This window comes from Heterocephalus glaber, unplaced genomic scaffold (genome assembly GCF_053883595.1).
Source record: "Heterocephalus glaber isolate CG9 unplaced genomic scaffold, H.glaber_assembly_v1.0 deba00000594, whole genome shotgun sequence".
Classification (NCBI taxonomy): Eukaryota; Metazoa; Chordata; class Mammalia; order Rodentia; family Bathyergidae; genus Heterocephalus; species Heterocephalus glaber.
In genome coordinates, this window is record NW_028258151.1 from 23,291,640 (window position 1) to 23,318,995 (window position 27,356).

General features: G+C 46.6%; 1 protein-coding gene across 2 annotated transcripts; it reads right to left on the reverse strand.

Annotated features, from left to right (window-relative positions):
* Positions 1–27,356, reverse strand: Elf5 (E74 like ETS transcription factor 5). 2 transcript variants are annotated; one of them, XM_004852057.4, is made up of 7 exons: positions 27,213–27,356; positions 21,015–21,139; positions 12,156–12,389; positions 9,300–9,350; positions 2,989–3,057; positions 1,813–2,008; positions 1–1,351 (listed from the first exon to the last, which is right to left on the reverse strand). In XM_004852057.4, exons 2-7 carry the CDS (start codon positions 21,133–21,135, stop codon positions 1,255–1,257), a joined length of 768 nt encoding a protein of 255 aa, XP_004852114.1. In that variant the 5' UTR covers positions 21,136–21,139; positions 27,213–27,356; the 3' UTR covers positions 1–1,254. The 2 variants fall into 2 exon arrangements, with proteins under 2 accessions (XP_004852114.1, XP_004852113.1); XM_004852056.4 differs by lacking the exon at positions 27,213–27,356 and adding an exon at positions 25,211–25,700.

Below are 27,356 nucleotides of genomic sequence, written 5' to 3' on the forward strand. Positions count from 1 at the left end.
TATGTTAAATAATTTATTCACATTGTTTACAAACTCTAAACACCTGGAAAACACATGAGTCCAAAAATAGATTATTTTACAGTAATTCACATTTTCTTTTTTTAAAAAAACCAGGTCTGCAGCCTGTATTGTGGTTCAGTGCCTCAGCGCTTGACGGTCAGCTCCAGTGAAGTCTGAGGCTCAGGGCCAGGCCACCTAGTTGTAGGTCACTATGACTTACATGCCAGTGAAAGGTACGTTGCTATTTTTGTCAAGGAAATGTGTTTTAGAACTTGAGTACTCATCAGGTAAGAAGACAAACCAAAAGAAACTCACAGGTCACTGGGACATATCCAGTTCTATAAAGGTTTAATGTCTTGACTTCAGACAGAATCAACAAATTATGATTTTATCCTGTTGATGGCTGGAATCACAGAGACAGCAGAGATTTGAAAATTGTTGTGCATGTCTGTTGGCTAGCTCTTTGCATATCTGATGGTAGCCATCCATTAGGAGAGGAGAGGAAACAGTCTTAGTGGCAGTTAATAATATGGTTAATTTTAAGTGTGTGACTCCAAAAGGGAGTTTTGCTGAGTGGTCAAAAAGATGTTGTGGTTAAGAAACCTACTATTAACCTACGCTGAATCCAATTATGTCCCAGCTTAATGGCTGACCTTTTTTTAAAAGAAACTTTTTCTATGGGATTTGACTTTAATCATTTAAAATCTAAAGAATGTATGACTTACATCTTACTCTCTCCTACTATAAATTACACACTAATCATGATTTTTTCTTGTGAGCTGCCACAGTTAACCACGTTGACCATGTTGGAAGCTTGGGAATAGGAGTATCGGATGACAGAATTAGGTCTTTCTTTTTTTTTTTTTGGTACCGGGGATCGAACTCGGGTCCTTGTGCTTGCGCAGCAGTGGGCAAAACCACTGAGCTAAATTCCCGGCCCAGAATTAGGTCTTTTCTTGGAGCAGCACCAATGACATTGGCTATTGTGGCTCTGCAACTTTTGATTAGGGAAATAATATTAGATCAACAAACCATAAAAGACTATCCCTTCCTCCCCTTGGGGAGAGGGAGATTTCTGAAGGGCTGTAGCCGTCACCCCAAGTAGACAACAACTGAGTCCAAATGTAAGCTGAGATGAAGAGAAATTTTATCAGCACATTTGTAGGTTTAAAATAAAGACTTTCAAATGTCTGTCACAATCTGATTGTTTTCAAAGGCAGAAATCCATAAAATGAACTTGATGCTTGGAACAGATCATAGCTTGTCTTCCTGCCAGCCATGTGCATTTTTTCCAAACTTGTACACTAACCGTCGGTCAACCCGCTCCAAAATTCCTGTTTTATAGTAATATCTGTGAAAGCAAATAGAAGAGAAGTTCGGGGAGGGTTTGTACCCCGGGAAAACAACAGAACGTAAATACTCTGCTCATTCTTCTCAGGTGATGAGGCTGGTCTTGGGTTACTGTGGTATTTTCACACCTCCTTATCAACTTACACTTAAAGCCTTTCCCAGACATCTTGAAGATTGAACCTCACCATAATTGGTTCAAAATGGTGTGTGTGTGTGTGTGTGTGTGAGAGAGAGAGAGAGCACTTGGATTCAGATTGATTTCTGGGGAATAGTGCCAAGCGTGGAAAGTATGCAGTGTTAGTTTACAAGCCATAATCCTGGCTGTAACTAAGAACCCATGTTTTGTCTCATGATCTTTCCATTATCAAGTAAAAAGCTGCAAACACAGTGTAATGCTCTATGGCTGCCCATTTTATATAACTTCTCTTTGAAGGCTTGGGGTATTTTATGCTATTAACTTACCTCAGAGCTCTACTCAACTTCTCATAGGTCATCCTGTCGTTTTTCTTCCTTTGTCCCCACATCTTTGCCAGGGCTTCTGATTTAACCACCCGAAAAATACCTTGTTCCCTGTCTTCCCATTCCAGAATGCCACAGTTTTCTTCAGGAGATAGAAGCAAGTCTCGCACAAATTCCCACAGATGAGAACTTTGGAGGCCTTTTGAGAAGGGGAAAAATGTTAGCTACTTAAATTTTAAAAATAGTTCCTTTGTGAAGCTATTTCTTGTCATATGACTGAGTGCTTCTGCTGGGACCCTTACTGACCTGTGAGATGTCTGTCTTCTAATAAAGCAATGGGAAAACATACATTCAGAGACACCAAGTTTTATACTCACTACCAGTGCTATGGCTCATGGGTGCTCTTTGCTTAGTGAACTATGGGCTACTTCTTATGCAGCAAAGGAAACAACTGTCAAATGATCTTTTCATTTTCCTTTCTGATAGGCTGCTGTGAGATCCTGCAGTCCACACCTTCCTGCCTTTGTTCCATTACAGTGTCCTTAAGCCTGGGCGTGGGGGCTGACTGCCTAGCTTTGGGTCCTGAATTTGCTTCTTCCTAGCTCTGTAACTGTAATCTCCCTAGTTACCTTTTCTGTGAAATGGGATAAGAAGAGAACCCATGTCATAGGATAGGGTGGAGAGTTTAATGATTTAATACGTATCATATGGTTATAAACATCCCTAGTATGTAATGATGATTTTCAACTCCTATTTTTTTTTTTGGTACCGGGGATCCACCCCTATATTTGTGAAACAGTAGTTTGATTTTGCACTGGGCAGAGCTGAGTGCTGGGAAAGGCTCATAGAATTGTCAACACCTGGGATTTTCTTTGCTATTCTCCTCTGAGTACTTCAATGAGAAAGACCCATGGCAGACTAGGAGAAATAAAACTTTCATTCAGAAATACAAAATGCTTAGACTATTTCTTTACTTCCCCACTTTAATTCTTAAAATATCATGTCCAGGTAAAAAGAAATAAACCTGACTTTGGTAACTTGTCCGGAAGTGATCATAATTTCTCTACTACCTTCCTTGGGAATCGCTGGCTGTACACATTTAGTTTCAAAGCTTCCTGGAGTCATCTGGCTTGTCTCAGGAATGGTTTTAAGCAGTTAGAAATGAAAAGTGGCACTTACTTGTCCGACCACTACTCTGGCTATCTTGACTTTTGATGCCACTGGCTTTCAAGCAGTTGGAATCAGCATCTGAAACAGAAGGACTCACAGCAGTGGAAAGGATCGCAGCACCTGAATGAGCAGATGCTCACTGACTGCTTTTGTGGTAGAAGACACAGTGCTGGGCACTTTGTGGGTCCTTAGTGGATGAATGGGACAGAGAGGCTGAAGATTCTGCCTTTGGAGAAAGTTGATGCTCAATGCTGGGACCTATCACTGTCTGGGTGCTGGGATACAAGCGTGATCACAACAGGCACGGCCCCTGCTCAAGTGGAACCAAAGGAATGACAGGCAGGAAAAACAAAGAAAGCAGGCAGACTGCCCTGAGCTTTAGATGTTGTGAAGGAGCCTGAACCAGCGTGTGTAGGAAGCATGGTGTACTGAAGAGGAGACACTGCACTGAGAGATAAAGATGAGCACATTGAGGAGGTGAGCAGAGGGTCCCAAGCAGAAGGAGCAGCATGTGCAGAGCCAGGTGTGGAGAGAGTACCCGTGAGGCAGGTGCACCACGTGCTGGGAGAGCTGGAGGTGAAACCCTGGGGAGGCAGGTGGCTGGCTGGCCATGTGGGGACGTCCTCAGAGACCATGGGGAAGACTTTGGATTTTATATTAAAGTGTAAAGCAAAGATGCACATTTTAAGATCTCTCAGGCTACTGTGGGGAGAACAGATTGGAAAAGACACAAGTAAAAGTAAAGACGAGAAGGGCTGGGGATTTAGCTCAGTGGCACCGCGCCTGCCTTGCAAGTGCAAGGTCCTGAGTTCAACCCCCATTACCAAAAAGAGAAAAAGTAAAGACTAGAAGCTTATAAAGGATAGAAAGGAAGTCGTCAACTCAGGGTTGAGTTAAATTACATAGCTCATGTTGTGACAGTCTAACACAGCACTGCCCCAAAATAGCATATTATTTTTTTAAACAGGAGTACTGGATCTGCCCTGTCTTGTCCCACATTAAATCTCTCCCTGTTCCCTTCTCCTCTCACTTTGCTCCAGACTCCCTGGTCTCTGACTTTTTTCCATTAAGTTTATTGCTACATTTTAGGTCTACAATTCAGTTACATTCATCATTGGGAGCTTGCACCTTTACATGATGTATCTTGGTTCTTATTTTTTCCCCATTCCCTTGCCCTCCCTTCAACCCCTCCACCCCTCCCTACAAAGACTTTGCTTCCATTTTTTCTGTTTCTCATATTTTTTCCTTTCCCTTCATTCCTTTCCTTTACCCCTCCCACTTCCCCTACCCCTTTAGACCTTTTCTTCCTATTTCACATTATCAATTATACATTTTTTTTTTTTTTTTGCAGTACTGGGATCAAATTCAGGACCTTGTGCTTACAAGGCAGGTGCCATGCCACTGAGCTAAATCTCCAGCCCCTCAATTATACATTTTGATGGCTTCTGACTCTTTCTCAAGCCTGCAAGCACATTCCACCTCAGGGCCTTTGCACTTGCTCTTCCCTTTGTCCAGAATGCTATTTCCTCATATATCTATGAGTTCAGAACCTCATCTCACACTTGGCTCAAAATCCCCTTCCCGTGGAGGCATTTTCTGACTACCCAAGTTGCCAGCACACATACATACTCAGATATCCACCATATCCATATCCACCTCCCTTACTTCCTTTATCACCTTGAGCATTCATGCTCTGATGCCTTTATTTCTATAGTCCACGGTTGCCAGTGTTCAACAGAGGGCAGGATGGTGCTTCCAGAGTATCCCCCAGCACCTAGCATGGCACTAGGTGTGGAGTAGGTGCCCATAAGTGTCGCTGACCAGCCGCTAACCATATCTGCTGTGTAGTCCAGGACATACACTACACCAAATGAAGGAATCTATGCACTGTCAAGGGAGGGGCTAGTGTCCTGTGCACCCTATGGCCAGGGTGACTTGTCTTAGTGCCACTGTGTCATGTCACTCCCTGCTGAATATCCTGCAGAGGCTCCCTGTTGTCTCCAGGATGAAAGCTGTCTTGTTCATTATGCCTTTCACCAACTGGATTTCACCCACATCTCCAACCATATCTCTTTCTGCTCCCTGACTTTGTCCCTTCTCTTGAGTCAGATGGCCCCAGAGGGGTGTGGCTTTCTCCTGCCTCAGGACCTTTGCACAGGCTTCCCACCCTCCACTTCTATACAAGAGCTCTTCAGGAAGCCTTTCCTGAACTCATCCTTTGGGTTAATCCCTTCTGAGCCCCACAGCACCTGTGTGACACCTTTGGTATCAAAGCGTCAGTTCTACCCTTAGAGGCCGTGGTGAAGCCTTGGGATTTTATACCAAGGCGTAAAGCAAAGATCCACATTTTAACATGATCCCCCTGGCTACTGTATGGAGAACAGATTGGAAGGGATAGAAGTGGAAGTAAAGATGACCCAAGTAAAGTAAAGATCTATCTTGTCTCTTTATCCCTTCTATTAACAGCTGAGATTTATGGGGTGTTTACTAAAGGCTAAGGGCTTGTTAAAAGTTTCACACACATCATCTCCTTTACTCCTGCAACTGCCCTGTGTGACACTATTGAGATTTCATTTTATTTGGGAGGAATCTGAAGCCCAGAGTTTAAAAACTTTACCCAGATGGGGAACCCAGGACCTGAGAGTTCCCATTCCAAACCCCATGCTCACAGCTTCTACTTTATGGTGTTTTTCATAGTAAGTGGTCCAGTATGTATTGAATGAACACTAGTTAGCAAAGATCTCGGCTAAACATGGCCATCCACTGATTTCAGCCACCTTGTGAGGTGTGTCTATCCCCAGTTTCAGACCTCGCCATTGTTTTAATTTAATAAGGAAGAGGGAAAACAAAAGGAGCCATCAAGATAAACAAAGCTGAATTATTGTTTGTGAATAGACAGTAAGCTTTCTTTGAAATGCTAAAGTGGCAAGAAGAGGGAGGGAAAAGTCACTCTTCTAGTTTTCATGATTTGCCCTGTGTTTTGGATAAAAGAGTTTCCCTGGGGAGGTTAGATGGGGGTTGTAGGAGCTATGGGGATGGTTTTCCGGCCCGGATCTTTGTTTTCTGTTCCCATGGTGACTTTGAAGGTACTCATGGGGTGACTAGATTCAAGGCCTTTCTTGGCTGGTGGTGGGGACAGAGTATGGTCAGAGGGACCAAAGTCACCACTGTGTTAATGTCAAGGCAGGCTCCCAATCAAAGCCTTCACCATGCTCAGCCGGTGGGTTTTTCGCAGCCCCGGAACCCAGTTGATTCCCCTGCAGATGCCAGCTGTGTTTCTGGCTCTCCCTATCTCAGTCTTCATCTCAAACATGTCCCTGCAGCTGGGCTGTGCCTGGTGTGGGGTGAATGGAGGCCTGGCCTGGCCTTCTGCTGTCTGTGAGATGTGGACAGGTTTCACTGGCCTTGAGACTGGAAACTTAATTGTGGCCAAAGGCCTTATTCTCATTTGCGGATTGAAATCATAGTCCAGTATGCTCCAGAAGCTGGGATGTGGGCCTGCGGGCAGGGTTTCCAAGTCAAACTTAGCACATCCCATGGCACTCACGGTCCAGCATAAGGCCCGCACCCCATGCCAGGATGGTGTGGGGATGCTCTGAGGCTCCATAGCGTGAGGTGCCAGCAGCCAACCCAGGACTGCAGGCTTTATCCCTGGCATTGCTGCTGTGGGACAGGGTTGGGTTGCTTCACTTTGGCCAGTTCCGAAGGTTTCGTAGTTTGCTGGGCCTTGGCACCTTCAGTGGGCACTAGGTTGAAAATCATCCCATTGAATCATTAACTGGGCCCAGACCTCCTGGACAGAGTGAATTGAAGGGCCTAGGAGTGTGTGTGCATGTGTGTGCATATGTGTGTGTATGGACATGTAGCTCAATGGATAAGAGCAGAGGCATTGAGAAGACATGTTGGAATCCCAGCTCTACATGTGCTTACAAGTCACCACAGCCCTGGTTTCCTGAGATACAAATGGAGGTAACTATGCTACCTGTTGGGGTTAGGATGAGTATTAAATGAGTTAAAGTGTGTAGGATGTTTAGTATAACTCCACATCTGGCAGGTTGTAAGTGCTTAATAAATAGTAATGAAGCTGGGTATGGTGGGGCATGTCTATAATCCCAGCTATTTAGGAGGCTGAGGCAGGAAGATTACAAGGTTGAGTCTAGCTTAGGCAACTTAGCAAGACCCTGTCTCAAAATAAAAAGGGATTAGGGCCGGGGATTTAGCTCAGTGGTTCCGCCACCTGCTGTGCAAGCGCAAGGACCTGAGTTCGATCCCTGGTATCAAAAAAATAAATAAATAAAAATAAAAAAAGAAAAAGGGATAAAAGGGATGAGGACATAGCTCAAGGGTGGAGCAAATGCCTGGCATGCATGAGGTCCTAGGTTCAATCCCCAGTACTGTACTATAAAAGTGTAACAAGAACTATTAATTTTTACTGAAGACCCCAGTGGAACGTTTCCAGAAGTCCCAGATGCCACCTTATCCTCCTTGGTCAGGGCTTAGCCTCTGGTTGAAAGGCACCCCCTCATTTCTGAGTCAGAGATATCTGAGGACATGAAACACCACCTGGAGCATAGGTTTTGTGGCTCTATGTCCTGGCTTTTCTAGAATAGGATCACTGTATACGGGACCAAACTATTGGCCTCATACCTATCCTTGTGCCATCAAACTACACATTAGGATTTCTGTTTTGGCAAAGCATGATCATCAGGGCTGTGGCTGAGCCACTGACTGGCCTCCCCAGGGGCTGTGAAGCTGGAGTTTAGGCGGGCTTACCAGACACCTTAACTGTGAGTTCATCCTAGAAGTTGTGCCTCTCATGATTGCAGCAGCCATTGGTAGAGGGTTTGTCTTCAGATGTGTATTGTTAAGAGATGTGGACCTGGAGCCCTTGTCCCACCACTTCCACCTCCAGGGACTTCTTTCCATCTCTTCCCCATCGCTGCCCTGGGCCTCCATCTCACCACCCTGGGCTCTGGCTAACTCCTTCTAGCCCACACACAGCAGCCCAAGAGTTACTAAGATGTAGATGGGGTCTGACCCTTTCCATGCTCATAACTCTTTGGCAGCGTACCAGCCTGCTCATCATAAAACCCCAAATCCACAAACCCTAAACCCACCCCATCCTGTTCTCTGTCTGCTGATTTCACTGATACTCTCCCAACACTGTCCCAGATGTCCATGGATTCCTGGTATGGTGAAATCTGGACAGTTGAGTCATCCGATATGGTAGCCGCTAGCCACCTGCAGCTACTGAGCACTTAAGATCCAATCAGTCCTACCAAGGAGCTTAATTTTAATATTGTTTAATTTTAACTCAAATGGCCACATGTGGCTAGGGGTGGCTGTACTGGACAACTAATGCTGGACCCTTTGGCCTTCTTAGGTTCTTTTTTAAGGACCGAGATTGTTCATGGGTCAGAGCCTCTGTACTTGCCATTCTCTCGGTCACCTCTTCTTCCCTTTTTCCCATATGGTGCATGGATCTGGCTATTTTTGTGCCAAATCTCCAAAACCAAAACCCCACAACTTTTGTTAATCTGGACTCAATCCTTAGTTGATTCCTTTGGGCTTTAGGGAGAGGAGAAATAAATCAACAGGAATGGTCCCTCTGTGTCTACCCCACTGGCTGACACCACTCAGGGGCCTTAGGAATCATCACGAGTTCTACCTTTTCTTTACAAATGAATGAGCTGGAAGTGAAGCCCATGGTGGGAAGGGGGCTGCCTAGGACCACATTTCCTCTTGGCTGCTGGGTGAGGGCCTTTGGGAGGAACTTACTAGTTAATAGTGACAATAATCCTCATCTTTAAAAAAATGGAAGCCTAAAATTCCCTTTCCTAAACCTTCTCCATCTGCAAAGTGAGATAGGATCAACAAGGCCATCTGAGATCTTCCATTGTCTTATAATTATAAACTTGACCTACCTAGTGCACTCAGATTGTTCTTACAGGCTCTCAGCCACAAGACCTCTAACGATGAGTAATTACTAGTATCATGGCTAACAGGTACCAGTTTTGGGGGCCCTCACACCTTGTCACCTACCAGGCACTTTGTGGCATTATTTCTTGAACTCACCATGGCCCAGAAGGGTCCCACCATTCTATAGACAGGGAGATGGGAGGGCAGGTACTTCAGGACCCAAGATGTGGTCCCACAGAACACACTCGAACTCTTTCCACCACATTTCTCCCTACTACCTCTCCATGTCTTGGCTTGTTTCAGTTCATTAACGTGCGGTGTGGTGGTCAACACAGGACTAAGCCTGTGTGCCCAACAATAGCCTCAGCTCAGGCTTGTGCAGCTTGAGCTTGATTACTTACAGTCTTTGATGGTGGCCTTGGTATCCTCGGTGTCATTGAAAAAGGAGTAACCTGGGAAAGAGAAAGAAATCTGCAAACCATATCATGCAGTGCTGGCCATGCCAGGAAAGGAGGTGTGGGAGCACAGGAGGGCAAATGTTCCCTAGGAACGGTGGTTTTATTTTAGAAGGAAACTTAGAGACTATCTGGCCTTTACAGAGCCACCCTAAAGCCACCCTGCAAAGTGACAGTCTCCTTGTTCTTAAAGGTCACTTGGAAAAAGTAGTGGAGCCAAATGCCCAGCAGCTGTGTGGATCTTCTCATGGGCACCGGGGACTGAGCCTGGCTGGGTGCCCAAAGGGCTGGGCACTGAGCTGGGCCAGACCACTGATCTGTGTGACCTTTGCCAGCCACTTGATCTCTGAACTCACTGGTTGCTCTCAGTGGCAACGTGAGGCAAAACTCCCACTCAACTGCCTTCCAGCTTAGACTCTGTGATCTCTGACCATGGGATTCTAATCTCCTGAGATTAGAATCTCTGCTATGTGCTGGTCAAAGGGAAGAATGGGCAGAAGAGGCTGAAGAAGCACAAAACCCTACATGAATGCCAAGTTTACTGAGGGGTTGGAAGACTATGGCCTTGGTTCCTTGCTCTGTAGAAGGCGGTGAGCTTGCCTTGGATTAGGAGTTTCAGATCATGTTTTCAAGTAGCAAGATAGCCCAAAGGCCACCTGCTTCCTAACTTGGTGTCCAACGTGAGAACTAACTTGTATTTATCAAGGAGATGGGAATAGGGCACGTTTGTGATTGCTTATTCCTGGTGCCATGTTCTCCTTGGCTTTTGTTGCATGACACCTCAGGTGACTCTGCCCAAAGAGCTGAGTAGAACAGGGTGTGGGACAAATGAGGGACTCATTCCTCTCTGGTGTGTGGAAGCCACCCTCTGCTCTCATCCTTTCCCCTAACCTCTCCTTCCAGGGACGGGGCCCTTAGATCCTACTGCAATACTTCCTGAGCCAGGTGGTTCTCTGGGCCCTAGAGTCCCTCTAGTTCCTGTGGTGGTCAGACTCCCTTGGTCTGCCCTATTCTGCTAGTGCTCCAACCTATGGGATAATATAAGGCATAAACTAAATGATTATTTATATTGTAATTTAGTGTCCAAATGGAAACACTTTTGAGAATGAAAGGCAACACTACTAATAATTATTCCAGAATGACAGAGGAAAATGTGTTCTGGAGAAATTGGGACAGTGTGAACTTTGGTCCAACACACACGTACACAGATCGGCTTGGGGAACGTAAAGGGGGAATTTCAGAACAGAACAGGTTGGGAACAGATACTTGTACAGCTCAACATGAAGCTTCCCTTGCCTAGAGAGAGTCCCAAGTGCCACCATTGGAGGTGGCACCTGTGTGACTTCAGGGAATCCCAAGAAAAAGAAGAGCCAACTATGGGCTATTAGAAGAGTCAATTTTTAGCTTATTCATTTTGCATAGAGTCCCTGAGCTAATGGGCCCAGGGACAGGTATTTTCCGACATGACAGTTGCCAGGGCAAGGAGGTGCCCTGCTGGGCCACTGCAACACAGGGGCAGCTTGGTGCCTGGAGACCAACTGAGTTGACTTGACACTGCCAGGCTGGCAAAGCCAAGCTGCAGACTCTTCCAGGACGGGTCGTGTCCCTCTCCACAGCCCTGGGATTCTGTCCAAACCTAAATCCCTGCTACAGCCTGCCCTTCAAGCAGGGACTACTGATTGCTTGGTTATCTCCACTGCCAGTGAGTATCCTATGTTTTGTATCTTCTGAAACAGTCTTTCCAAAAGCAGGCACCAACTTTTAGATAGATCTTTCTTAAAACTGAGCTGAAGGGTTGGGGATTTAGCTCAGCGGTTCCGGTGCCTGTCTCTCAAGCGCAAGGTCCCGAGTTGGATCCCCGGTACCAAAAAAAAAAAAAAAAAAAAAAAAAGCAAACCCACAAAAAACCTGAGGTGAGATGTATAGTGTATTTCCTTTAGTTTTAAAAATTTCTGCCTCTTGTCTATATTAAAGATGACGGAAACAGCTGCCATTTACTGCAGTGATGTCCTTAACTGCTGTGCCAGCGAATATTTTCGCTAAATCCTCTCGTAGGCCCGTGGAGGCGTCCCACACCCCGTCCCAGGGGCCAGACGAAGCCAGCCCTGGGGATTGTGAGGTGAAGCGTCTTGCCGAGTCCCAGGTGGTGACCAGAGATTGAAAGGGGGTCCTGCCAATCTCCAAGCCCTTGCTTTGTACCCACTATATGTGTACTGTGTAGGCTTGGGAAAGTCACTTCACTTGGGACATGAGTTCCCTTATCCGTGACACTGGGACACTGATACAGTATTCTCAAAAAAATCTTTCTGGTTTGGAAAAAAAAAGTCAACATTTGCTCTCAGGGGGACGCTGAAGAGCCAAATCAAGCTACTGGCGCCACCTGTCGGCCATCTGATCCTTCACCATTTAGGCGTGTGCTAGGAAATGCTAATTACCCGGTCTCCTCTGCATACAGGAAAGGAAATGACTTTCTTAATTCTGCTTAACGACAGGTGAAGCATAAAGCTTTTTAGTCCATCAAAAAGTATTTGTGAACATCTTGCATCATTTTGTTGCTATCAGCCTCGTGCCTCTGCTATGGTTTTAGTTTTTTTTTTTATGCACTCACTTTGCTTTCACCTAACTTACTCTCGTTACCTAAAATCTCCGCACTAGCACACTAGAGCTTCCCGTTGCTGAGAGATTTTGGCTACCAGAGAGCTCCAGTGAACGAAGTCTAGCTGAGCGAGTCACAGGGATCGGAAGGGCCTCTCAGGACTTCCGGTCCCAGGCTCCTCCCCCAGCCCGGCCTCTGCCACTGACCTTGCGTGCGGATGTTCTGCAGGATGAAGTACAGGTACTCGCCGCAGATGCCCGCTGCCTCCACGAACTCCTCCTGGGTCATGCTGCATAGCTGCAGGCCGCTGATGTTGAAATGGCAGAAGGAGATGCAGTTGGCGTCCAGCTTGTATTGATCGCAGCAGAACTGCAGCCACTCCCAGACGTGGCGCTTCGTCCAGTACTCGGGGTGGACTGATGTCCAGTAGGAGTCACAAGCTGCACCCGGGGAGACAGAAGTGAGGATCCATGGTCCCCAAAGCTATCCCCAAAGAGACTCTGGCTATGCTCCAGATGCTCTGTAGGGGTTCAGGCCACTTTCTGTTCTGGAGAGAAGACCAGAGGGAAGGGATCCTGCCGACGGACTTTGGAGAGAGAGAGGGAAGGAGAGGTGGCGAGAAGGAAGCACCTCATTTTGGTGCTTAGAAAGAGGGACTCAGTGGAGAAGAAAAGCAAAAGGCTCTTCAGTTATTTGGTTTCAGACAACATGGCATCAAGAGCACATGTCTAGGAGCCTAATAGGCTTGGGTTCAAACCGTGATTTGACTGTTCTCTACTTGGGCAAAGTCTGTAGATATGCGAGCCTCTGTTTCTTCATCTGTAAAGTGGGGATAATGTGACAGACTCACAGAGCTCTTAGGGGATTTGAGATTACTATACGCAGCCCGGTGCAAAGAAAATTACCAAGTAATTCAATGGTTATTAAATCCCTACTGCGCACTGGACAGAATCAGAGGAATCAGAGGCTGGTCTGATTCTCTGTGCTCTGAACTGGCTTCCTGTTTGTGCACATTCTGTGGCCATCTTGTGCCAGAGCCTTGTGCCAGTTAGATATCGTCCAAGGTCAGATCTTGGACTACCAAGCCGGTGACTCTGGAGGAAGGAGTCACGGAGAGCTGGTTGTGTTGCGTTCTTGAGGTTTTGGTGGTGTTTTGAGGATTTTCTTTAATCTTATGATTTCCATACTACTCATTGATCTATCCGTCCATCCATCCATCCAATCAATAAATGATAACTTCAGTTTCCTCATCATTGAAATGAGGATAATTACAGCACTTATATCACAGGGTTATTCTGCAGATTCAATGAATTATCCTGGAAGATTTTACTGCTATTAACACTAGAGTTGTACACCTCTTAAGTATGACACAACAAACTACATGTCAAAAATTCATGCTGGATAAGACACACACAGTTGGTTCTGTCCCCTAGGAGGCCACTGATGAGGAGGCTCTTGAGGGTCACAGAAGACTTTCCTAAGGTTCCATGGTCAGCATGTGGCAGACCTGAGACATGAATCCCAACCTGGACTCAAACATCACCATTCCTCCCATCCCACCATACTGGCCTCAGAGGGTCAGTGAGGGAAGAGATGGGACATGGGGAGAGAGGCAGACGGAGATCTAGAGAGCATGCGATGGTCTGAGGAAGAGGGTAGAGAGCAGAGAGCGGAGTACGGCTCAGGTGAGCGGGTCTGGTTGTGTGGATGACAGATAGGGCCTCTTTCCAGTTAGACTCCACAACAAAGGGCAGTGGTGCTACTGCCCTCCCTCCTGTAAATGCTACATTCGCTGCCACTGTCCCCAGCAGAGCTGTGGCACTTCTAACCCAGCCAGGAAGTGGGCTCTCTGCCCTGCCAGGAGCTACCACTCTCTAACCCCACTGTGCATCACTGAGGTGCCTCATGTCTTTGTTGACAGCATCTCTAGTCTCTCAAATCCTCCCAACATTTCTGCCAAATCAGAGCTATGCCATGAAGGTGGAAACCAAGGCCTAGGCCCTCCCATACATTTCTTTTCCCCTTGTAGAGTGGGTTGAGGAGCAGTCAAACCTAAACAATACATTTGTTTTAAAATTATAGCTAGAATTGTACATGGGTGTAGATGAAAGAGTCAGTATTCTGCCAGGCTAGAAAAGGCTGATGTTGTAGCCTCTGCCTGATGGATGAGAGAAGCAGGGCCAGTGGGACCCCAGCACTGTTCTTGCTTCTTGGTTGCTGGCTGGAGCCCCTACCAGGCCCACTGTGGGCACCTCACAGCAGACAGGGGCTCCTTCAGAAACAGAGGCCCTTCCTGAGTCCAGTCTGTGTCTTCACCTACTGATTTCTGGCTTGAGTAACCCTAAGGGGCCTTTGGACTTCCCTGGCATTCTGAAGGGAGATGTTTATGAGCCTTGAAATTCTTCAGCTGCTGGTTTTGTGCTGGGCTGGGCCCTGACAGAGATGGCTATCAGTGTTCTGCCAGTGGAGGGCATGGCATGTTTCTCTTCAGGGAAAGCTTTGGCTCTCTGTTCCCTTGCTCTCTTCATTCCTACCCTCTTGTTATTTTCTTTGGCACTTGAAGGGGACTATATTGTTTCTGGAAGCCAAAAGGGCCTTCAGGATTCAGAGAAATGTGAGTGGGGGTAGCACCGACACCTGGAAGGTGTTGCTGGCTTGGCTCCCCATTGCTCTGTGAGGCTGACCACAGAGCAGGCTTTGTGTGCAGCTTGGGCCTGGAGCAGAGCTGGGGCCCAAGCCAAGAGGCCGCTGGCTCTCCTCATCCTCAAAGCCCTTCCCACAGCCCCCAGAGCTGAGGGGAAATGGCTATTCTCAGTGACACAGAGGGAAAGCTTCAGGAGCCAGCATCCATGGGTTGCTTTTTGGTGAGGTGGGCCTGCTGGTCCATCCGCAGGGTTTGGAGGAGGGTCAGGCTGACAGAGGGGAGGAGGCCTCTTCATCCACACTCCCTCCTCATCTCTCCCTGCTCCCCTCTCTCAGGTTGCTCCACAGCTCAGTCTTTTCACAGTGCTTTTTCTCCCTCTGCTGCCTCCTGAATAATTCTTCCCCCTCCCCAACTTCTCCACTCACTTGCCTTCTCAGAGAGTTTTCCCCTCAGGCACCTTCTCAGGAGGCCTGGAAGGATTCATGGTGTCTCCCTCCCCAGACCTCAGGTGCTGCTCACCCTGAACAAGGAGAGCTGAGGGCCTGGCCCAGCCCACTGTGGGTGCTCAGTAGGTGTAACCGAGTCAGGAGTGATTATTATCTCCATTTTACAGGTGAGGAAACTGAAGTTCTGGGAGGTTACACAACCCCTTAAGATCACAGAAGTGGTCAGTAAGGGAGTTTGGCCCACGCCAACTTCTGCCTTTGGACCTGGGCATTTTGCATCATATAGAACCTCACCCTTCTAGGCTGAGGGGGAACAAGTGGGGTACACATCTTGAAGACTGACTGAAATGAAATTTGGATGAAGATATATATAAAACCTAGGTTTGAAAAATCAGAAAGCGATGGAGAGATGAAGATGATGCCATTACTTCTAACTCCAGAAAATAACATGAAGAAGACTCTCTGCTCCTTGGAAGAAATGAACTCAGGGAAAATAAAAGGAAGGGCTACACACCCAAGAACATATTGTCTTTAACAAATTGTATTGTCTGCAAATGAATAGCATTCCCCTCGATGCCTCCATCATTCATAAAATAAACTTCCAGGGAAAGCCAAGTTACGAGGGCCTTCTACCTGTGTTACCACTCAAGGCTGCTGGCATCCTGTGCCAGGAAGGCCTAATCCAAATGTCCACAGGCCAATATTAAGCAGCAGGCCCTGCCTTTGAAGTCTAAAGTGGGTCAGGACTCTTGTTTGAGGCCCAGCTGCTTAGGGAAGAAGAGTTGAGGAGCTAGAAAGCATTTTCAGAAATTGGGAGGAATTCTGGAAAGGATGCAGCTTTCAGAGCTGGCCTGGTGTGCTCCAGGGCACACAGGGGCAGCAGGTAATGTCCATGCTTGAAGTGGTCCTGGCTGGGGACATTTAGAATTGGGAAGTTCATGCCAAAGTGGGCAGTGCTGCCCAATTCCATTGTGGGAGCGCATGAGTTCCTAGGGAAGTGAGGCTTTCTTCAGTGAGGCCAAGGAACAACCTGACCAAAGCAAGCTCAGAGCTCAGTGAGGGGAGACAGACAGACGGGCTGCCTCAGAGGAGGCTCAAGAGAAGCAACTCTGGACCATAATTAGCATGATTTATTAGCATAGGGAGTTGGGAAAGATTTTTGCCTGGGGCAGCACTGAAGAGAGGTGATGAGTGGATTGGGCAGCATGGGACACCGTCAATTGCAGCTTTGTCATTGAAAGGAGAGACTTTACAAGCCAGCCCCATCCCGTAGCCTTACTGACCTTTCTCTCCTAGCCTCTGGCGTGCTTACACCACTGAGGTAGGAAAAATAAAGCCAGGAGCAGTGTAAGAAACTTCGGGGAGCAAAGGGCAGCAGGGCTGGCTGGGTGTCTGCAAAGGGCCCTGGTCTTGGGAATGTGGGGTGAAGAGGGGCAGAGAGAGCCAGTCCAAGTGATCTTATGGCCACAGCTACCCAGGAAGCTCAGATGTGTGCAGGGGCCAAACAGAAGGGGCCCATAATGAGATCCTCTGGAATGTGGCTGCTGCCCCAGGGCTCAGCTCAGAGTCACATGATTTTGAGTTTGTTTATCTGGTTTTCTCTTAGAAATTCTTAGACTCTTTCTTCTGTAACTGCTCGATACCTATCACAGGACTACTGCATCCAGCATATGCATCTTGCTTAGAAAACCCACGTTGGATCCAAGTACTTCTCTCCCTGATTTTCTGGATATTAACATCTAAGATAATTGGTTTTGTACTTTTAAATTTTTAAATAAAATAGGTCTTTCTTCAAATAACCCCTGCCTTGCTCTCTCCCTCTCCTTTTCTCTGTACTCCTGGAGATTGAACCTAGGGCCTCATGCATGCTAGACAAGTGCTCTACCCCGAGGTACATCCCCAGAACTTTTTATTTTTAGACAGGGTCTTGCTAAGTTGTCTATGCTGTTCTCCAACTTGCAATCCTTCTTCCTCAGCCTCCCAAGTAGGTGGATTATAGGCACACGTCATCACACCCAGCCAAATAAAAGCTCCCATTGAATAGTAATAGCTAATATATTTATTAAGTGTTCATATGTTTCAGTCACCACGCTGAACCTTGTGTTTTCTCATGTTATCCTCAATATATGCTATGTATGAGGTCTTATGTTGCCCCTCTTAAAAATGAAAGTATGGCCTGAAGGGCTGACCCTTTTCAAAGTCACACAGGTAAAGGGCAGAGCTAAAAGTAGGTCATATACAAGGGCTGGTCAAGAAAATACAGTATGTGTTTAAATAAAAAGAATTATTACAGTAAAAGATACACTGCCATAGTTCCTCTAAAAATATTTCTCCTCACTTTGAAAACACTATCCTATTGTTCTTGCCATTTTTTGAAGCAGTCTGGAAGTCCTCTTTCCTGTGTCCATGAGGTGTGACAAAAAATATGATGACTACTGCTGCTGAGTACCATGGAACAGAAAGGCAAGCTTGTGAAAACGTGACTGTGTGTCCTCATCCACCTTATTCACTGGATCTGGACCATGTGACTTCTGGCTCTTCTCCAAAGTCAAAATGACCACAAAAGGTAAACGTTCTGAGTTGATTCAGGACATGCAGGCAGCCACAACAGCACAACTAAAGACATTCATGAAAGAGGACTTCCAGAACTGCTTCAGAAAGTGGCAAGAAGAATGGGATAAGTGTGTTTGAAGAAAAGGGAAGTCTTTTCAGAGGGATTAATGGCCAACATTTCTTTTACTGTAATACAGTAAAGAAAAAATTCACTGTAGCGTTTGATCACACCTTGTAGGTGAATTCTAGCTCTTGTGGCAAAGCCTTAATACCCACTAATCTCCACTGTCTTCCGAACTAAAGTAGAAGAAATGACTTGCTGGTCTTGTACAGGGGAGAGCTAAGAGTGGGCTTCTCAACTCCCCTCTGTGGGGACCCTCCAGAGCTGCCCTAATCTAGAAGCCTCTGCCCTACCCAAAGCACAGACAAGATTGCAAAACTCCACGTTGGCATGGCCACTGGCCATCAAGAGAGGTACGTGGGGGAAGTGGAGGCCCAGGACAGAGCTCTTGGAAGCAGAGGTGAGGCCAAATACTCCTCAGAGCCTTGGCAACTGGAACTTGATTGGAGAAAGACTCTTTAGAAAAATGTTATATGCAAGTGAAATACGTGGACCCCATCCCTACTTAAATTCTTTACTTTGAAAAGGCCAAGTCAAGGCTAGGGTAAGTTAATGAAATTCTAAGGCGTTACCATCTCTGATTGTCCCCCTTCTAGCCTGCAGTGCTGCCAAGCAGAAGTCCTGCTTCAAAGAGCAGGCAGAACCATTTGTGGTTGGCACAGGAAGGGCATAGCTTCAGCAAAACTGCCACGGACATTTTGAAAAATTTGGAAAACAGCTGGTTTTCCTCAACACACTGACCATTCCTGTGTACCCTGTGTTCTAGGTCATTCGTCTAGAGGGCGCACTATCATTTCATTTTCTTTCCCTTTGATCTCAAAGTATCTACAGTGTCAAAAATTGGGAAGGTTGCAATGGAGACCTGTGTTACTTTTGTTCAGTATGAAGAATACAGGAGGAGAGAGGGAGCTGCTTTTCTACCTGTCTGGGAGTTGTGGGATGTATTTGGCTACATTTGCATTACCAAGTACTAGGCACTTGGTTAAACATTCTGTATACAAAATCTCATCCTATCCTCCTCCTCTAGGAGGTGTGCATTGTTTCTGCAAAGGAAAATATATTCCAAGCATACTGGCTGGAGGTCACGTGTCTGGTAGTGGCAGTGTCAGCGCTCAAAGCTAGACTGAAACAGGAAGCTGCCACGAGGACAATCCCTATGCCAAGCTCTGCATTCAAGATGGCAATTCCTGTGAGGTGGGAGAGAACCTGGGTAAAGATGCCTCAGGTTCATTTGGCCACCAAGTGATGAAAGTTTGCAGAGAAATGCCCAGGGCAAACATGGCTGTCCCTGACATATCCCTGGCAGAGAGAGCTTTTGTGGAAACTCAAACCAAGGAGTCATCCCTCTGGGTGGTGATGTCCTTGACAGAAAAAGACAAGAAGGAACTGCCAGGTATTCCTGCCATCAGTGGGACTCATAACATTCAACTGGTGCCCAGGCAGCTCGGAGAGAGGTGCTCACTCAAGACTGAGCTTTCACGCCCAACTTTGACTTTTAGGAGGTCAGAAATAACACACCTTCTTCTGAAATCTAGAGGACCAGGTGGTAAAAACCTGGTTCATCTCTCCGGGAATGCCAGGAACCCATGTTACTCCTGAAGGATATTTTATTTTCATTGGCCTCACACCCCAGGGAAAATTTCTATTCTCTCAGTGGTGGGAGAAGAAAGCTATGCTTGTGATATTGCATGATGCAGTATCCAGAGACGCTTCTGGAAGGAACTCTAGCAATGACCTGGTCCCACCTCTCATTAAACTGATAGAAACGCAGAGGCCTCAGCTGGGAGAACGCTGTGTCTGAGAATCCAAGACCTGCTCAGCTTTAAGTCACACTGGCAATTAATTGGTGATCGTTCCTGTTAACTTTTCATTTTCAAAAATGGTGATAAAATAAAAATACCATAAAACATCATTTTAACCCTTTGTAAGCTTACAGTTCAGTGACATTAAGTACATTCACACTGATAAACAATCATTGGCACCAGCCAGCCCTATAACTTTGGGTCACACCCTGTTGGAACTAACCCTCCATTTTTGTAAACGCCCATGTGCGCTGGCCATGGCCAGGTCAGACCACATCCCAAGAACTTCACATTTATGAACTCATTTGAGTCTCATAACAACCCTCCCGGGGGGCAGTATTACTTTCCCTATCATCCAGCTGAGATGACTAGGCTACAAGAGGTTAAGATGGCGCTGATAATACATGTCAAAACCAGGCTTCACATTTAGGACACCCAACTCCAGACCCTGAGCTTTTGACAACTATAGAAGCTGCCACTGTCAATGTCTGGGCATCAAGGGGGCAGATAGTTGAGGCCATTTCTTTCTCCCCCTGCCACCCCAGCTGCCACCCAGGAGATTATGCAGGGAGGGGCCTCTCACAGTGGCAGGTCTGGGTTAAGTGGGGGCTGGGTTTATGCATGGGTAGAGAGGGACAGGAATTGGGCCCCACCATGATGGGACACATGGAGGGCCAGGGATCCAGTAGCTTTCATTCTGCTCCTTCAGATTTAATCTGTTAGCCGAATTTCAGGTGCTTCTTAGGCCCCATTGGAAATTGTACTTTTCGTCTGAATGATTCAAATCTGAATGCCATGAGACCTCTAGGATGAGAGTGAGAGATTTCAGGTGTGCATGTGTGTGTGGGATGGGGGTGAGCATTGGACTGCATGATGTAGGTAAATTCCTCAGTTCTGTGGGCAGCCCTGGCCCTTAGTCCCCGAGGCAGGGGCTTCTCTGCTGGTAGACGGTGCACAGTGTCTGGAGGCTTGGGCCCTCCTGGACACGGCCTGCCTTGGCACACTGGGGTTGGACTGCCCCTGGCCGGGGTGTTCAGGGTTAAGGCTCAGTGGGGACTGATGGCCTGATGGGTGCTTGCATCACTGCCTGTGCGGTGTGTATTTGCCAGGCCTGCTGTGCTGTGATGTGCAGTCACCCAGACACGCTGGGACCGAGGTCCTTGGAGAGTAAGGCCCCAAGCTTCCTTCTCAGGTGGATAAAATCTGTGCTGAGACCCAGAGGGAGGAAGAGCGGGGAGATGGCAAGGGGACTCATGTTTAAGGAGCACTTGCTTTGGGCCAGGTTAGATAGTCCACACAGAACTAGGAAGAAGTTAGGGTGAGGATTCCAGGGCCTTCCTTCCAGCAAGAGGCTGCCCTTCCTTCCACCTGGGCCTCCCCTGGCCTCTGAACACCGGCATTTTCAGGCCCCAGAGTGGCCTGTTGTCTGGCCCTGGTCCGCACCTCCTGCCCCAGCCCGTGCCAGCTGCCCTTGGATGGGCTGCTCCAGACGTACGCACCTGTCTGATGCTCAAAGGCCGGGTAATACTCCTCATTGCTGAACAGATCTGTCCACGACATCAGGGGGTCGTAGAAGGGCGGGTTGGGCAGGAAGGTGCTGTGTGTCACCGAGTCCAACATCACCCTGCAATAGCAGAAAGGCTGTGAAGGCGGCACAGAGTGTGGGCTTCCGGAAGCCGCGCTATGTGGGCGCCCCAGCAGGGCCACCCTTGGTTTTCAATAATGGCAGCCTTCAGGCACCCCTCAGTGCATTCTACAACAGGCATTATTTAGTCCTCACCACATCCCGCCTCTCCCCGTTTCATAGATGAGGAAACCAATGCAGAGGGGCTGAGGCAGTTGCCCAAGCAACATAACTTGAAAGCTGGGAAGCTGGTGTTTGAGAATGGAGGTTCTTATTCTGCAACACTGCCCCTTTGCTAACTTTTCCTAGTCCCTCACATCTGACTTTCTGATACCTGACACATAGCAGCTAACAATAGGCTTCTGAAAACAGGGCAAGAAATCCGTGAGTTTGTGTGTTTGGTGCACACACATATTTCCCAGCAAACAGACCTAAATTGATGTCATATTGTTTTATACAGTTTTATGTATGTGTGTACACATAACACATATAATGATATATGTTATACAGTTTTATAACTATAGTTAGTCTTATTAATTCTACTTAGTATTCATAGGATATACTGCAGAGATACTGATGTCTTAGAGCAATCCTAGACCTTGGGGGGGGGGTTCTTTGTATTTTGCAGGATATACAGGGCATCGCCTTCCTAACACCTGAAGAATTCCGAATTCTGTAGTACAGCTGTCCTGAAAGTTTTGGAGAAGGGAATTTGCCATAGGCACTACACTTCAGGCTCCATGCTATGTACTGGAGTGCTTAGCTTTATTATTCATGAATTCTCATGTTTCTCAGAATAACCACTCTGAGACAGGGACTGGAAGTGCTTCCATTTTATAGATGAGGTATAAGATGAGGTATAGATGAGTTTGAAGACTCCAGGTACCAAATGCAAAATCACCCAGCTGGCAGGTGATGGGGTTTGGGTGGCAGCTCAGGTTTGTCTGTGTAAAAGCTCATGATCCTAGTGTTGGATTTTGCTCCCCACCCACTCTGTCATGAGGGGAACTCCAAGAAAAGGCTGGAAAGATGGCGGAAGGGAATGGGCTCATGTTTCCTCAAAGATGTATTCCTGCTCATGCCATCCTTGCTCTGCTGCTTCCTATATTCCTGTACACTACCTCTTTGCTGCGTCCCATATCCTCCCAATTCAAATTTAAAAATCCATGTTTGGCAGATTAAAACACCCATTTATCTAAGTTCTCTTTCTCTAGAAATAATAGAGATAGGCCAGTTCTTCCCCCATTTATGAGGACAAAGCAGCTCAAGATCACACTACTGGTAAAATGTCAGGGCAAGACTAGATTCCACATCCTGGGATATTAAATGATGGAATTTTAAGATGGTTAGGACTTGTCCAACATCCCACCCAATGTCTCTCAAACTTTGCTCATTTGCCTTGATCACCATGATAATTTCACTCAACCTCTATCCTACCAAACACTTTTATTTACTTAAAATATTTTAAAAATCAACTTCTTTTTTGTTTTAACATTAATATGCTTATTTAAAAATAAAACTTTTATACTTTATATCATCAGTATAAAGAGAAAGTATTTTCTAAAGAAAGTGAAAAAAAAATATATTAGGATTTAAATAGAGAATGTTCATCCATGTGCCACCTAAATCAGGGATTGTCAAACTACATCCTCAGGCCAAATCCAGTCTGCCACCTACTTTTGTATGTCCTGCAGCCAAAGATGATTTTATATTTTAAAATAAGTACTTACACAACATCCTTGATTGTGTCTTTTGGCAAATCCTAAAGTATTTATTATTTGGCCCTTTGAGAAAGAGTTTGTCAACCACTGAGCAGAATCTACTTGTACCTCGGCGGAGATGTGAGTACCATATTGGAAAATACTGAGTTGGTCTAATCTCTCATTCTGCCATTTTTCAGGGAAGGAAGTTGAGGCCCTGGGAATTTGTGCAACTTACTCAGTAGATAGCACGGTTAAATTGGAGGGAGGGCCTAAGTTTTCTGACTCTTGGTCTATCTGCCTCCCTTTCTCAAAACACAGTTGTATCTCAGGTACACTTTGTAACACAGAGATACTAAGAGGGGCGGGGATTGTGTGATTCTTGAACCAAAGACAAATTGTTTGCTGACAAATCTACCATCATCACCACCGTCCCATGTGCATGAGAACTGGACTCTAGACATGAATAGAAAGCAGTTTGAATCCCATCTTTGAACACCCTTTCTGGACCAGTACCCATGAGTCCCCAGACCCCAGACCCTGCCTTTTTTTTTTTTTTTGTACCGGGGATTGAACTCGAGACCTTGCGCTTTCAAGGCAGGCGCTACCTTCTTTGTGATGCCTGCATAGGATTAATGGGCCTAGCAGATTATCAGGGCCACAGATCTCCCCTGGGAGCTTATCCCATAGAAGTCAAGGCTGCCTGGGTTTGGGCTCTGATTTTCCCATGGCTTGGCTGGTTTTATATCCAGAGTGAGTTGGGGTGTGGGGGAAGAGGGAGGGCAGGATGAAGAAAGGTGGGGTGGGAGCTTACAAGGGAGGGAAGTGTCCCTGAAGCCCAAGACCTTTTCTGATTTCTGGACTTCAGAAAAGTTTATCTAAGTGAGGACTAAGGATAAAACTATCTTCACTCCTTCTGGGCCAGAAGGCTCAGAAAATGGAAGAAAAAGAAAGAAGCCTTCTGACATGACTCTCATTGAGTGTGAGAAAGAAAAGGTGAACCTCAAATGGAAAAAAAAAACCCAGAACACTGTCTCTACGTCTTCAATGTGAATAGGGGGTTCTCCAAACACAAAATGTGATCACGGGTATAGGAGATTTTTCTCATTGATACTTCTTGACAAACAATTCTCAAAAGTCATTTGGTGTTTTAAAAAAGTCATTTGAGAATGGAATTTAATCATATAAAAATTAAGAATATCTTTGATTGATAGAGTACATTCTTTAAGGATTTTTATTTACACCAACCCACTCACTTGATCTGTAATCTCTCCAGCACTTCCCACAAAGTCTTATCTGATTCCCTTTGGTAATTCCTTCTTCGGCAAATTATATCCATTAGGTCTTTCTTAAAGGGCTCCCTTGGGTGTATGACATGCTATGTTCCTTCTTCCATAATTATTTCTTGCTTTTTGAAAAAACTGTCTTCTATGAAAGCAGTGGAAGTTTTTTTCTTCTTTCTTTGTTTTGTTTTGTTTTGCAATTGCAATTGCATGCTATTCCCTCTGGGCATGCCACAAAAGACCTCAGCCACTTAGCCAGCATGCACTAGGTGTGCAAATTCAAGAATAATGGCTCCTTTGTGTTCAGCAGCCCCTCTTCTTTAGGCCCTCTAAGGTCCTTGCAGTGACTGAACATTGGGGCTCTTAAGATTTCTTTCATGTGGGTGAGCAGAGTGGGCGGAAGGAGTGGTGGCTGAGCTCTCATTTCTCAGCAAAGCCTGGCAAGAGGTAAGCCAGCCATTCCCAATGGGATGGGGGAATAATAAAAGGATTCAGAAGCACTGGGTTAGATGGTATAACATCTGCACAGGACAAGATTCTTGGGCCTGCTGGTCCAGCCACACTCTTCATTTTTTGAGGGGCTGGCTGATTTGTCATCATGGAAAAAGCCCTCAACGTGGAGTGATGATTCTGCCTTTACACCTCTCCAAACCTTAGTTCTTCACTTATTAGATGAGGACACAGATGAGATGGATGAAATCTGTGCGCACACACACACACACACACACACACGCACGTGTTGATTATATTTGGATACTGTGGCCCAGCAGGCTCATCGAACTGGACTAAAATCCAACCAGTACAACCACAGATTAAACCAGTAGCTCTGAAAACATTTCTGATTCCCTCCTCCTGACCTCCTATGGCCACTGTCTTCTGCCTCAGTCTGGGAATCTCAGGATAACTGAAGCTAAGTGGTTTAAACATTCCGATCCCTCACATTGCCCAGAAACAGGCTCACAGCAGTTGAACTGTTTTCCCAAGATTAATAGCCACCCATTAAGCAGGAAAGGATCAAACACAACCAACACAAGGCCAGGATTCAGGTGGGCTCCCCTCCTTGCATGAGAAAGGGTGGCTGCAAGTACCTTTGGGAGCAAGGCAGCGATGGCATGGAAGCTGGAGTCCCCGGATGTCTCCAGTGCTGCTTTCCCAACCCTTCTGAGTCGGCTCACAGAGAGGGTCCACCCAGTCAGATGTCCAGGCCTGTGGATTTCTCGCCCTCACACAAACCAGAGGCAGCAATAACAGTTGTGGTGCCCATGGCTGGAGCAACCAGACTCCTCTGCTCAGCCGTCCAGAGAGAGGCAAAGAAGAAAACCACCCAGCCTTGGCCAGTTTGCCAGAGGAGGAAAATTCCTTCCTGACCCTGGCAGGGATCATCAACTTCACTCTGGGCATGCGACCAAAAATCTACCCAATTAAGCACCCACACATTGCCTATTTATATGTGAAACATCACTGGGCAGAACATGGCCACACAGGTACCAAGTATGGATAAAGAGGGTTCAGGAGGGGCTTCTTCAGTCTCACCATCAGGTAGTATCATTGGGAAGAAAAGTGTTTTCCTCCCTCACAGCCCTCACGACACCTGAATGCCCACTGGGTCTGGAGCTCTGTGGAAGGCAGGGTCAGTTTCTCACCCTCTGGCCTCCCCAAGAAGGGCCAATTGAGGAGAATGCCATGGAGCATTTCAACACTCACCGCTAAAGCTGGATTGTGGGTTGGGTGTTTGAGTGTTTGCTCTGGGAGAAACCATAGCAGCTGTGAAAGCCAATTTGCTGACCTCTTATCAAGTGATTCCTCATTTCTCTTAAAATTGCTCAGGGCGTTCGGTTGATTGTTGTTTTTCTGAAGGTGCAGCAGAGGCCCATACAGTGTTCTGTGGGCTTCAGTGCAAAGTTTACAGTTTGGGATTAAATAATTGGAGGGTTAAATCTTGCCGCGGTCACTCACCAGGCAAGGAACATGGTGCATATTTCTTACTACTCAGACTACTAAAATTTTGGGGTTTTTTTCCATACCAGTGTGGTATATACACATTCGTGACCCTCCTTAAATGAGGATTTTAACTCCCAATCTTCAGAATGTCCTACAGTTTTATATATATATTACATCCATTCCTGTCCCAGAAGGAAAAATCAACCATTGTCAGCGTATCTACTCCGGCAACTTTTGAGAAGAGAAGACAACCAAACTAAAACCTCCTGCCAAGCATAACCTGGAATCATGGAAAAACATTCTTGCAAACAAAACCAAGAAAAAAGAATCAAGCTTTCAAACAAGACATTTCTCTAGCTGTTTAGATTACACAAAAAATACAAACCCATCTTCTTAAGTCACTGAGTCTTTTTGGGCCTCAGTTCCCTCATCTGTAAAACTAAGAAGTTTTATCTAATGGCCCGTGACCCCATTTCCAGCTTCTAAATTCTGGATACATTCGTGCAGACTTGGCCCCCCAGATTTAGGAGGGAGCATGTGTTACCAATTTCTGCCAGCAGGGGGCAACCCCACAGGAACCCCAGCATACAACTGCAGAGAACACAGTGGAACTCCCCCCTCCCCCTCACCACGGTTTTTCTGGACACATTCTATTCTAACGGGGTGGGAGAAGGAAAAATGGGATTCCTTTAAGCTATTTTGTACAGACGAATTCCTGAAAATGCCCCAAACTATAGGGCAGTTGTCCCTATCAAGGGAGCTGGGGTGGGGAGCAGTCAGCAGGCCAGGGGGATTTGAGGGATGAAGTCAGGAGACCGGTGGGGGAGGCTTCCTTTGAAGCCGAATGTTTTGCTGTGTAAAATCTGGCTTCCCTTCCTAAAGCTGTGTTCAGGAAGGGTACAGAGTGGAGAGCCTGGGTGAGTCCTCTCCTCATTCGGCCAGGTTTGCAGGAAGTAGGGGCTGGTGAGGAGGGGGTGGGCGGCCACATGGCCAAAGGAGTCACATCTCTCAGGAAGGCAATCAAAGCTGAGTCCAGGAGCTTCTGGAGGCAGCACAGAGCTGGAGCCTGACACACACACCCAGGCCTCAGGCCTGGCCTCTCAACCCTGATGCCCCTCACAATTCATCAAGAAAAGAAAAGGCGCTTACGTGAGGACAGGGTGGCTGGGTCCAGAGACAAGGCTTGGAAGGCAAGAGGAGGCAGGCGCTCCGGGCCCCGGCAGACGTGGAAATAAAGGCACCTGTAGCCTTGTGATATAAGTGACACCTACAGACAGGTCCGTTTGGTTTTTC